Source organism: Chiloscyllium plagiosum, unplaced genomic scaffold (genome assembly GCF_037043375.1).
Source record: "Chiloscyllium plagiosum isolate Xiang-an unplaced genomic scaffold, Cpla_swu_hap1 HiC_scaffold_11, whole genome shotgun sequence".
Classification (NCBI taxonomy): domain Eukaryota; kingdom Metazoa; phylum Chordata; class Chondrichthyes; order Orectolobiformes; family Hemiscylliidae; genus Chiloscyllium; species Chiloscyllium plagiosum.
The window spans coordinates 72876095-72889921 of NW_028270149.1; the positions used below are offsets into that span (position 1 = coordinate 72876095).

At 39.4% G+C, this 13827-nt stretch overlaps 1 protein-coding gene across 5 annotated transcripts in view; it reads right to left on the reverse strand.

Annotated features, from left to right (window-relative positions):
• The window catches only part of LOC122557122 (fibronectin type-III domain-containing protein 3A-like), a 153702-nt gene that overhangs the window by 62191 nt on the left and 77684 nt on the right, over positions 1-13827 (reverse strand). For 3 of the 5 annotated variants that reach the window (XM_043704456.2, XM_043704458.2, XM_043704457.2), the window contains 2 exons: positions 10094-10169; positions 8263-8339 (listed from right to left, as the gene is read on the reverse strand). In XM_043704456.2, coding sequence (XP_043560391.1) covers positions 8263-8339; positions 10094-10169 — 153 coding nt within the window. The remainder of the gene's footprint in view (positions 1-8262; positions 8340-10093; positions 10170-13827) is intronic. The other 2 variants (XM_043704459.2, XM_087992165.1) reach the window with 1 other exon arrangement.

The following is a 13827-nucleotide window of genomic DNA, read 5'->3' on the forward strand; positions in this document are numbered from 1 at the left end:
TTCTCACTCCCAACAAATGGAAATTTTGTACATCTAAGGTCAAATTATATAACATACTATCAAGTTTCAGAATACCATTATGATTTCTGTCGTCCCTGACACAGTGCTTCAGCATAGCACTGACACAGTGCTTCAGCATCTCAACTATCATAAACCCTCAGTGCTTCAACCCCTAGACCTGTAAACAAAACTTGGTTTCCATTCCATGAGGCGAAAAGAATATCCTCTGCTCATCCTGCACTTGTTTCTTTTTTGCTGAAAATAATCACATTCAAAATTAATCAGTGGTTCTCCAATTAAACAAATGGATTTGGGATTGTACTCCCAGAACAAAATGAGACTGATTATCCATGGGTATATTTATGAGACTAACTGAATAGTGAAACTCCAATCTGTTTCTTGAATCTCCTCCAGAAGATGCCTGTCATTCCACTTTCATATACCTCTGCTCCTTCACAGTCTATTGCTTCCAACCCCCTAGCTAGATGCCTCTTACTAAATACTTAACCACACTCTGGCTGCAACTGTGAATACATTTATTCTGCATGATACAAATGGGAATTTTATTTACATATGGTAAAGAAAACAGAGACTTCAGTATTTCCCATTTCCTGTAAAATCCCTTTGCACCTGGAACATAGCAAAAGTGTTGGGTAGAAGCCCAGACCAGCAGTTTGCAATTATCACAACAGATATTGCATGTCAGCTCACAGAATCTCTCAGTTGTGTTCCACCAGTCAGGAAACATTTGATCTTGATTGATTAGTATCTACCTTGCAATACAGGCGCAGATATTCCAAAACCCTGCTAGGTTTTGAAGCAACCCAGGCTGGAGTTGCACCTCAGCGAGCATGCAGGATTCTCAATGCAGTGGATTCAATGGGAATAGCTCAGGAAAGTGAAATCTCCAAAATGGAAATTCTCCTGGTTTTGTAACTCTTCACAAAAAACAACCCTGGATGCTAACTTAGTTATACATAGTTACTAAAGAAATTCTAGAATCAAACAGCTACACAAACCCCTGAGCAACAGTTAAACTAAGCATCCCAACTCACCACTGACCAGCATCCCAACTCATCTCCCGATAGCTATCAAAACCCTACACCTGCTATCAATGTGGCTGGATGTGCCACTGGACAATTAAGCCACAGAGCATGACATAATGACTGCTGCAAATGGGATGTTGTTTCTACAAAGATCTTCTTCGCTACTGGAATCAAGGATTCTTGGACAGGTTCATAAAAGGAGGTGAAAATGTGTTGCTGGAAAAGCGCAGGTCAGGCAGCATCCAAGGAACAGGAGAATCGACGTTTCGGGCATAAGCCTGAAGAAGGGCTCATGCCCGAAACGTCGATTCTCCTGTTCCTTGGATGCTGCCTGACCTGCTGCGCTTTTCCAGCAACATATTTTCAGCTCTGATTGCCAGCATCTGCAGCCCTCACTTTCTCCTCTTCATAAAAGGAGGCCCCAGTAGAGGTCATCAGAAGTTGTGGGTACTTGTTAAACCTGACCAGAGTTAGAAATAGGATTTCAAACTCTGATCTGAATATCTGTGTTACATTCATTGCACTTGTTACCCTGCTGCAACCAGTGTTGGACTGATGTAACTTATTACTGCAGTTTAATGGTAAAGGAGATAAACAGCATTAACATTAGTAATTCCTATTATTAATGCTTTTTGGACAAATTATATAAAATATATTAAATTACAGTTTCCACTTCCTCATGCTGCATCGGCATGTTTCACTTTTGAACTGTGGGCAATGTTGTAACTGCCTCTCCCTGTCTCACAGAATAGTGATGTTAGGACCTGCACCACACACACTGCAGTGGTTGAAGAGGTTTGCTCACCATCACGGACAAATAGGGATGAACATTAAACGTTGGCCTCACCAGTAACACCTATAGCTCAATACATTTTTAAAAAATGCAGGAATGAATTTGTCCAAGCAAAATAACAAGTGGCCAATGAACCTGAAGGTGCTGCATGACAGAAAATGCCAATTAAAACACTGAACTTTATTGCTGACAAAATGCTATGCCCCGCTTTTCACCATGTTCTGGAACGGAGTTTAAACCCATAACTCAGAGGCAAGATTACCACCATTGTGGCAAACTGATAAGATTGCAGAATCATCACAACCGAAATACTTAAGATTCCTTAAACTGCGTATCTAATACAAGTAAAACAGCCAAATTATATTGTAAATTTTGAGACAATTGCTAATGGTTAATCACAAGTCGATCATCTTATGAAATCAAAAGTTCAGCAGCACACTACTCAAAGCATGGGTAAAAGTTTTTTAAAAAATCATACAACACCAGGTTATAGTTCATCAGGTTTATTGGCAAGTACAAGCTTTTGGAGCGCTGCACCTTCGTCAGGTAGCTAGTGTTGTGTGTTATATTGTGGTGTTGTATGATTTTTAACTTTGACCACCCCAGTCCAACACCGATACCTCCGCATCAAAGCATGGATGTCAGTAAGGTAAGCAGATGGTAACTGCTCTGTAGGCAATTTCATCATTGCAACTCTGCGTGGAATTTTACCAGCCATCCAAAGGAATCTGGAGGGAGTTGGTACATTGCCAGTTATTCTAAGAATACTGCAAAGCTCTCCCTGCAGTATACATTAATGGTGGAGAAGGATATAATTTTGGGATCAGGTCCTAAAGGACCATTTTCAACAGTGTTATAATGTAAGGGCAATGGCAAGAATGTAGCCCACAGTATTTAGAAAAGCTGTTTAAAAATACAATTGGACTAAAAACCAGACAAATGAGAAACAACTCAAACTGCAGCTGATCAACAGCTGTGAATTATGATCTAGGACAAAAGATAGTGTGCCAGAACATCCAAGTGAGTTAAATTTCTTTTGATTACATCAGATTTCTGGATGTTTCCACAATTGCATTTGCTTTCTCTTTGGGGACCATTGTACCTAATATTTCAATAGAAGGATAAAATAACTTTTTTTCAGCCACTTGAAAAACAACTTATTTCTGTTCTCATCCCAGTGAACTTCCTTCTTTAGAAAATATCTGTTGACAAAGAATCAAGAGAGCATTTAGCAAGGTTTCCACAAACACTGTAAATGATCAGTGACCAGTTCATTTGTAATCATGGAAAGAGGACACCAGTTTTCTTTTAAGTGTGTGTCATGGAATCCTTCACATTCGTATGTCAAAATTCTTTTTAATACCTTACCAGAAAGACAGGAAACCCCAGCCAGTGCAGCATTCTCTACTATACAGATTTGATGATCTATGAGTTCAAGTCCCAGAAGTTGACTTAAACGCAGTAGTCTTTTGACTCATATGTGAAAGTGAGCAATTAACCTTAAAATTAAAAATGTTACGAGGGGAAATAATTCTGTCTTCTCTCATCACTAATTTCAATAGAATTTGTGTATCCAAGCAGAAGATTGACCCTGCAATTAAATATAACCAACATGATTCACCTGTGCATGTGCAGTTGCATACACAATGTCACAGATCTTGATGACAATTGGCACCATCTACAGCATCTTCAAGTAAAATATTTCTGATTTTAAGTATAAGCATTGCAATAATTACAGGTCCAGTTAAATCAAATATACAATGGTTTTCTCTGATCCACTGAGACAAAAGTATTTTGGTTTGTTAATTATAAGTAAAACATATTGTGACTCCTAAATGTAGTTCAAATGGTTTCATATTTTTTTAAAAAAGTGTTCCATGCAGTCAATTGGCAAATACCTAAAAAGAAGAGTTTTTTAAAGTTAATTATTTTGATAAAAGAAAAGGTCAGAGGGCCTTATAATTTCATTTTCTCCCTCAGATCATTCCTTTAAAATTTATTTAGAACTCTTAGGGGTGACTTTTACATTTGTTTTTAAGACAAAATAATTTGTTGCTAAATACAAATTTAAAAGCAAGACTAATAATGACTTTGCACATGAACAGTGGTCCACCTTGCAGTGTTGTTCTTTTAATTAAATATCACATTTAACTGCTTTGCAATAACAGTCCAAAGTGAAGCACTCAGACATTTCAAAAGTTAAAAGGTACTTTGTAAATGGAATTATTTGCATTTTAGTCAATGACTAATGGGAAGTAAATAATTCAGGCCTGAGTGTACTGTGTAGCACAAGGGAAAAAAAAATGCATTAACTGCCAAACTGGACTCTGCAGCAAATGGCAAAATGAACAGAAAGAATACTGCTCTGCATTAAACCAAACCCACAAAACCCATCAGTTCTTGGTCTTAAGTGACAAGATAACACAAGTTTTTTTATGATTACAACTGATTACCAGATCAGCTCTTCTAACTGTATTTTTTTTTTAGCTCAAATAACATTTAACTGCTGCTTAATTGATAGCAATCTTGCTTTTGAATCAAATGGATGCAATTTCGAGTTACACTCCAGAACTCAGCTCAAAGTTCAGTTCACAGCAAAGCTGTTGTTAAACTAAGGCCTCATCTGTCCCTTCAGATGAATACAATTGATGTATTGGTAATATTTTGAAGAATAAAGGGAATTATCCTTGTTTAATGACTAATATGTATCACCCAAACAACATCAACAAAACAGATTATCTGAACATTATAATCTTGTGCTTGTGGGATGTCATTTTGTGACCACTGGTTGGTATTTCCAACAGAGCAATAAGGTCACCTATTCAAAAGGAATGTGATCAATTGATGTAAAGTGCTTTTGCCAGCCTGTGATTCTGAAAGCGGACATATAATTGCAAGTTATTATTTCAGTGAAAACATTTCTTGAAAACAGAGTTTAGGGCTTTACTTCTTCAAATAGTGAGTGGGAGGCAACAAGAGCTCAACCTCTCAAAATACTTATTTTATACATGAATTTTACCTTGAATTGATGGGCTTCCTATTCCACGTCTTGTGCGTTGACTACTCAGTCTCCTATTTGGGTTTGAGCAGCAGCACTGTGCTTATGCACAGATATCAATCTAGAGCCCTCAAATCTCCAAGGGGTTGGACTTAAGGTATAGTCTGTCAGGCACGAAGTCTAAGTCGAGCAAGTGGGAGATGGGGGGATTTGTAGTCGTATTGTGAAGATGAGCTTGTGTGGAAAGGGGAATTTGGCAATTTACAAGCATGGGGACTAATTTTGTAATTGGGAGCATCACAAACCTAAGAAAATTGTGCACATAACGTCAGACGTAGATGAAGAAAAAAACTATGATCAAAGAATATAAAGATTAAAGATACGTGTAACATGCTGTGACAGGCATAGGTTATTTTAAAAATAAGATTAATCTTTTTTGACTTCCTTAACACTTGATGCTTGCTTTCAGGGCTGTTTCCTTGAAGCTCCGTCTCTGAGGTCTGTAGTCCCAGCCACCCATCCCCCCACCCCACCCCGCTCCCAACACTGTTCCTATTAATCCCTCCAGAGCTCATCAACCTGTCTTCCGTGCAAAAATGGAAGGCTGAAATCAACATTGTCAACAGCTCCCTGACCAACTTGCACAAATAATCCAACACCCTTGACCTCCTTAAAATATTCTTGCAGTTTTCCTATGGATACTGAGTAGCCTTTATTTTCCTGCATTGACTTTCCACTTGTGCTTCCTGGGTAAACAAGGCAAGATAAAGAGATACATACAACTTTCTCACTGCACCTTTCCAGTCTAAAATGTAGGCTGAAAAGAACAGATCTCATTCAATAAAATCTGTCACAAACCGGCACTGCTATTATTTCGGTAAAGGCATAATTTAGGTGAAGATAACTTTCCTTCTGAACTAAAATGTTCATTAAGACAGTTGAACCAACATTGAACTTAAAAATTACAAATTAGAGAGAAACCTTGGCACATTCAAACCAACCTGATCTATCGAGTCAGAGTAAAAGAATACTGGCGTGCTTTAAATGGGAAAGTTTCACCTCAAAACTAAAATAATGCATAGTCAATTAATCCATCCCAGCGAGAAGAATCAATTGCCAGTTCCAGAATTAGTGAAATCTGAAAATTAGTAAAATTAAGAGAAATGCTGGGAAAGACCCAAGACTTTATTTCAGAGACTTTTGCCAAACTCTTAAGAGATTTATACAGTCATAGAGATGTACAGCATGGAAACAGACCCTTCAGTCCAACCTGTCCATGCAACCAGATATCCCAACCCAACCTCGTCCCACCTGCCAGCACCCGGCCCATATCCCTCCAAACCCTTCCTATTCATATACCCATCCAAATGTCTTTTAAATGTTGCAATTGTACCAGCCTCCACCACTTCCTCTGGCAGCACATTCCACACACGTACCACCCTCTGTGTGAAAAAGTTGCCCCGTAGGTGTCTTTTATATCTTTCCCCTCTCACCCTAAACCTATGCCCTCTAGTTCTGGACTCCCCGACCCCAGGGAAAATACTTTGCCTATTTACCCTATCCATGCCCCTCATAATTTTGTAAACCTTTATAAGGTCACCCCTCAGCCTCCGACGCTCCAGGGAAAACAGTCCCAACCTGTTCAGCCTCTCTGTATAGCTCAAATCCTCCGACCCTGGCAACATCCTTGTAAATCTTTTCTGAACCCTTTCAAGTTTCACAACATCTTTCCTTTGGGAATTGAATGCAATATTGCAAAAAGTGGCCTAACAATGTCCTGTACAGCCACAACATGACCTCCCAACTCCTGCACTCATTACTCTGACCAGTAAAAGAAAGCATGTCAAACGCCTTCTTCACTATCCTATCTACCTGCGACTCCACTTTCAAGGAGCTATGAGCCTGCAATCCAAGGTCTCTTTGTTCAGCAACACTCCTTAGGACCTTACCATTAAGTCTGTAAGTCCTGCTAAGATTTGCTTTCCCAAAATGTAGCACTTGTTCACACAATATGTGCAGGTTAGTGAGGCATGGAAATTGTTGCTTGCTCTGGTTGAGAAAGGATACCATCAGATCAAGACAAATCAGGATTTCAAGTCTATTGCTTTGCACTCTTCTCTGTAAGACCTTCGCCATACAGGGATAAAGATCTCTTTTAAAGATTCTTCAAAACCTACTACAACAGTGTCTTAATTTATTTGTTCAATTTTTCTATAGCCAGGTGCAGCACAGTAGCTCAGTGGTTAGCACTGCTACCTCACAGAGCCAGGGACCCGGGCTCAATTCCAGCCTCTGGCAACTGTCTGTGTGGAGTTTGCACATTCCCCCATTGTCTGTGCGGATTTCCTCTGAGTGCTCCTGTTTCCTCCCCCAATCTGAAGATGGGAAGGTCAGGTGAACTGGCCATGCTAAATTGCCCACAGTGTTAGGTGCATTAGTCAGAGGGAAATAGGTCTTGGTAGTTTACTCTTCAGAGGGTTGGTGTTGACTTGTTGGGCCGATGGGCCTGTTTCCATACTGTAGGGAATCTAATCGAATCATTCCGTCTGAATTCCATCACCTCTAAAGAACAAGTCACCAAAAGTCATCCTACAGGTTGTTCCGGTATAAAGTATGTTTTGACAATGCAAATTGTGGACACTGTTTGGGTAACGTGAACTTACTGCTGAATGGGTATAGTGATCTACTACAGCGCAATTTTCTATAAAGCAAGATTGCAGAGGAATGCAACTGTTGAGTTATTGTAGAATGACCTGCATAAATGCAATTGAAATGTAAAGAATGGCCATGTATTTTCTTTTTCAGAATCAGTTAAACTCAAGCGTCATCATTCTGCTTTCATACCATAGTATGTAATATTGGCCTAAATACAAAGAAAGAAAACTGTGGAGACTATTATTTTTCAAGTATTTTCCACTTCAAATATTACTTCTTTGCATTTTTCTTATTCATTTAGAGAAATCAATATCTCAAGTGCTCTCTGAAACTAACTGTTCACTGTCAGAAAAGTAAAAGGTATGTGATCTAAACCAAGGAAATTCAAATGGAATATATCCATTCCTGACAAATAATTTGAAAATATTTGTTACATCTGTATTGGAACCATGGATGGATGTCACTTTATACATCTCAGTTTTATTTTGCAAAATGCAATTTTGCTTCAAAGGAGTCCTCTAACTAGGGCTTTCTGCAAATGTCAAGACAATGCATCAGCAGGGAACACATTTTTGGATCAGGGCTTCACTCAAAGTTTAAATTGCCCTTTCAATGTCAAGGCCTTACATTTTTGCATATAAACAACATAAATATGTGCAAAGCATATCTGATCTTAAACTATTTCAACCTTAAACTTAAATCCTGTTGCAGAGAACTTAAATTAGCAATCATTAGATATTGCACCCTAAAATGCAGCGAATGTACAGTACCTGTGAGACATAACCAGGAGGCACATAAATTGGAGGCATTGAGCCATTTGGTGACATCATGGGAACATGAGCGGGACCTACAATAACAAAAATTGAACGAATGAAAAACAAAAAAAAATTCCAACCGTGATAAGGCTGACCTATTCTACATATTATTCAATAGTAAGGCCTAATCCGGATTGTTTTTCATCGGCTAAATATGTACGGATACAGGTTAAGTGAGGGTAAGATCATTTTATCTATGTTGTGCTGATTCTCTCAGACTAAATTGTCTACTAACTCACTGGTAAAATTCAAAGCACAGGCTGCTGCTCAAAGCACCATAACTTTCAAAACTGAAAGAAAAAGGAATTAAAATTAGCAAATAAAAAAGGCAAGTTCAAGAACACTTTTGAACTTTCCAAAGACATCTTGGTGTTAACTCTGCAAATGTTTGCTTCTCATTCTGTTTACACAGCCTGGACACAGACCCTTCAGTCCAATTTGTCCATGCTGACCAGATATCCCAACCTAATCTAGAGGATCTTGGGTATTTGAACTCACCAACGGCAAAACTATGCTCATCTCAAGCCAGTGAAGGAGACTGCTATTGCTGGTCTTTGAGGTGACAGAACTGGACCTAGTTCATTTCTGGAATCATTTCACAAGCTGCTGCATATGATGATGTGTTGGGGACAAAAAGCAGACTCGCTCTCCAAAAACTCATTCAAAAATTCAACTAATTTGGTTGTGTATCTTCTGCTGAACTGATGATGATGGATTACTTTACTGGTATGATGCCCATTGCTTTTTTTAAATAATGTCACACCCCACCTTCATGATGTACCACAAATCAAATAGCAACATACCAAACAAAAATTAAAATCTCCCCTTACAAAAATGAACAATGAAGTACAACACAGTTGTAATTTTGTCACAAAAAGACAAGAAATGAGATTTAGCTGACAGCAGAAAAATTGTGTTTTCAAAAAGTATCCCTCATCCAATTCGTACTCCAAATCGTCTTGATCAGGTGATTATATTTTCACTGTTTCAGATATGCAGTCAAAGATTCACTTCTCAAACCTTTTGATTACATGTTCTATCAGGAACGCTAATGAAACATTGAGGGGGGGGGGGGGGGGCGGGGAGGGGGAGAGGGAGGGAGAGAGGTGTGGGGGGGGGGGGGGGGGGAAGAAGAGACAGACAGAGAGAAATGGTTTAACAGCATTTCTTCAGATAGTTAGCTTTTTTTTTCAAAGAAAAGTTGCTTTCCATCAGGGTTCCCATCATTTTTTCACATCATGGCATGAAGTTACACTTCATGAGACTGTTAGGAGATAAAACGTCTCCTTTAACTTGAGGTGAATAAAACATTCTGAAAATGGGTATTATGTTCATACAAATCATTTTCTCTCACCAAGTGGGCCAACTAGTGAAAATCAACTCTGGAAAACCTGGACAGATTTTTTAAAAAAACACTGACAGTTTCAAATTAGCATCAGAGGGAGAAAAGAGCTTTCTGGGATCTGAGAGTTATTTACACTTTTAGATTCTTCCTGCAAGCTACATGTCTGCCAGAAGTGTGGCACACAGTGCCTGCATTTTTAGATGATGTCAAAGTACTTTTTCTTCAGTTTGGTGCACTTGCTGCCTAATGTTTGGTCCATTTTGATTTTAATTTGTTTACTATGTTAATAGTCATGGAACGAGAAACCCTGTTCTTTGGTTCTGCCAGTCGCTGGGAAACTAATTGCTTTATGCAAGCTGCTGTCTCTGTGGGATATAACAATAGAATTTTAACTATGTTAAAACCAAGTTTTTTTTTAAAATATCTTCATGACATACATACCTTGAATACACTGAATGTGACCATCTTCTGTTCGGATTGTGAACGTCTCTCCAGGATTGACTTGCACCAATATAACCTGAAAATCAGCATATCCCAACACTTAAAAACAATATCAATTTTCAACTTTTTCATTATACATTTTCTTCTCTATTGACATTGTTATATTACACACACATCAACATACAAGAATATTTCATATTCACATTCTATAACAAAAAGATGGCAAAAGTTACATTTTCATTATACATGTTCTTTTGGCATAAACTAATATCTATCACATATATAGGACACAGCGCTGCATACTTTAGGGGAATAGTGCTATAGTGGTTATGTTCAGGAATAGTAATCCAGACAACTCACCTAATGATTTAAAGACATGAATTCAAACCATATTATGACATTTAAATTCAGCAACTAAATTTTTTTGAAACAGAAAGCTCAGATGAGTAAACAGCCTTAAAATTCTGGATTGATGCAAAATCCAATTTGGGTCACTCACCCTTTAGGGACGAAAGGAAATCCGCTATCCTGATCCAATCCGACTGATAGGAGCCATAAACCGGCAGCAATGTGATTTACTCTGAAATTGCCTCACCCACTACCATATTCTCAAAGGAAAATTCAGTAATGTCCACATCTAATGTGTAAAGACTTTATTCTTTTGCTGTATGTTTAATTGTGGACTGAAAGAAAAACTCTTTAAAACCAAGGACTGCTGTACAATTGCCTTATATTTTAAAGCAGGAACCTAGCAATCATTGTAAGCGTTTTTACACAACCGCTTGTTCGATCAATGCAAATGTGTCATGATAGATGAACTGGAACTTAGACACTGCGTACAGATAGAGCTTTGGTTGGTACAAGTAACTGACTGCCTTGTAAATTAATCAGTTTCCAATTATAAAGGCCTTCAGCAAGTCCATAACTGCAACTGGTTCTTAGATTGCTGAGCAACTTGGGGCTACAAACAAAATAGAGAAATCTTTCAATCTCAACAAGCTCAGGACTCTCCCTGTTATCAGCAGTAAAAGTCTCTTCAAACCTGAAGAAAACCAGTTTATCTTTCTTTAACTTTGCTGCAAGCTTTAAGTGATGAGTCAATGACCTTTTGTAAACAAACCAGCCACCATGTGTCTCTTGCAAACCAGTGGAGGCATCCAGAGAAGGATGCCTGAGAAGCAGCATTCTGACGGGCTGAAGAATCATGAGAATTGACTCAGTAACTTCTGTAATAAAGAACCACTGAACTGCTTTCCCTCCAACCACGACACTTTTTTTTAAACTTGTGTGCATGTGCAATGGAGAGGTTAGAAGGGGATCAAAGTTTTAATTAGTGGAGTTTTATGCCAATGGTTTACAATTGTTTTACCTGTAGCCAGGTTCTATAAGACCATAAGACATAGGAGTGAAAGTAAGGCCATTCGGCCCATCGAGTCCACTCCGCCATTCAATCATGGCTGATGCGCATTTCAGCTCCACTTACCAGCGTTCTCCCCGTAGCCCTTAATTCCTCTAGACAACAAGAATCTATCAATCTCGGTCTTGAAGACATTTAGCGTCCCGGCTTCCACTGCACTCCGTGGCAATGAATTCCACAGGCCCACCACTCTCTGGCTGAAGAAATGTCTCCGCATTTCTGTTCTGAAATGACCCCCTCTAATTCTAAGGCTGTGTCCACGGGTCCTAGTCTCCTCGTCTAACGGAAACAATTTCCTAGCATCCACCTTTTCCAAGCCATGTATTATTTTGTACGTATCTATTAAGTCTCCCCTTAATCTTCTAAACTCCAACGAATACAATCCCAGTATCCTCAGCCGTTCCTCATATGTTAGACCTGTCATTCCAGGGATCATCCGTGTGAATCTCCGCTGGACACGTTCCAGTGCCAGTATGTCCTTCCTGAGGTGTGGGGACCAAAACTGGACACAGTACTCCAAATGGGGCCTAACCAGAGCTTTATAAAGTCTTAGTAGTACATCTCTGCTTTTATTTTCCAACCCTCTTGAGATAAGAGACAACATTGCATTCGCTTTCTTAATCACGGACTCAACCTGCATGTTTACCTTTAGAGAATCCTCGACTAGCACTTCCAGATCCCTTTGTGCTTTGGCTTTATTAATTTTCTCACCATTTAGAAAGTAGTCTATGCTTTTATTCTTTTTGCCAAAGTGCAAGACCTCGCACTTGCTCATGTTAAATTCCATCAGCCATTTCCTGGACCACTCTCCCAACCTATCGAGATCCTTCTGTAGCCTCCCCACTTCCTCAGTACTACCTGCCTGTCCACCTAACTTCGTATCATCGGCAAACTTCGCTAGAATGCCCCCGGTTCCCTCATCCAAATCATTAATATATAATGCGAACAGCTGTGGCCCCAGCACCGAACCCTGCGGGACACCGCTCGTCACCGGCTGCCATTCTGAAAAAGAACCTTTTATCCCAACTCTCTGCCTTCTGTTAGACAGCCAATCCTCAATCCATCCCAGCAGCTCACCTCGAACACCATGGGCCCTCACCTTGCTCAGCAGCCTCCCGTGTGGCACCTTATCAAAGGCCTTTTGAAAGTCTAGATAGACCACATCCACTGGGTTTCCCTGGTCTAACCTACTTGTTACCTCTTCAAAAAATTCCAACAGGTTTGTCAGGCATGACCTCCCTTTACTAAATCCATGTTGACTTGTTCTAATCAGACTCTGCTCTTCCAGGAATTTAGAAACCTCATCCTTAATGATGGATTCTAGAATTTTAACAACAACCGAGGTTAAGCTGATTGGCCTATAATTTTCCATCTTTTGCCTTGATCCTTTCTTGAACAAGGGGGTTACAACAGCCATCTTCCAATCATCCGGGACCTTTCCTGACTCCAGTGACTCTTGAAAGATCTCAACCAATGCCTCTGCTATTTCCTCAGCCACCTCTCTCAGAACTCTAGGGTGTATCCCATCGGGGCCAGGAGATTTATCAATTTTAAGACTTTTTAACTTTTCTAGCACTATCTCTTTCATAATGGCAACCATACTCAACTCAGCCCCGTGACACCCTTTAATTTTTGGGATATTACTCATGTCTTCCACTGTGAAGACTGATGCAAAGTACTTGTTAAGTTCTCCTGCTATTTCCTTATCTCCCATCACTAGGCTTCCTGCATCAGTTTGAAGTGGCCCAATGTCTACTTTTGCCTGTCGTTTGTTTCTTATGTACTGAAAGAAACTTTTACTATTATTTCTAATATTACTGGCTAGCCTACCTTCATATTTGATCCTCTCCTTTCTTATTACACTCTTTGTTATCCTCTGTTTGCTTTTGTATCCTTCCCAATCTTCTGATTTCCCACTGTTCTTAGCCACTTTATAGGATCTCTCTTTTTCTTTAATACATTTCCTGACTTCCTTTGTCAGCCAAGGTTGTCTAATCCCTCCCCGGTTAATCTTTCTTTTCTTGGGAATGAACCTCTGTACAGTGTCCTCAATTATACCTACAAACTCCTGCCATTTTTGCTCTACTGTCTTCCCGGTTAGCCTCTGCTTCCAGTCTATTTTAGTTAGTTCCTCTCTCATGCCCTCATAATTACCTTTATTCAACTGTAACACCATTACATCCGATTTTGCCTTCTCCCTTTCAAACTCCAGACTGAACTCTATCATATTATGGTCGCTACTTCCTAAGGGTTCCCTTACTTTAAGATCTTTTATAGAATCTGGTTCATTGCAAAGCACTAGGTCCAGAATAGCCTG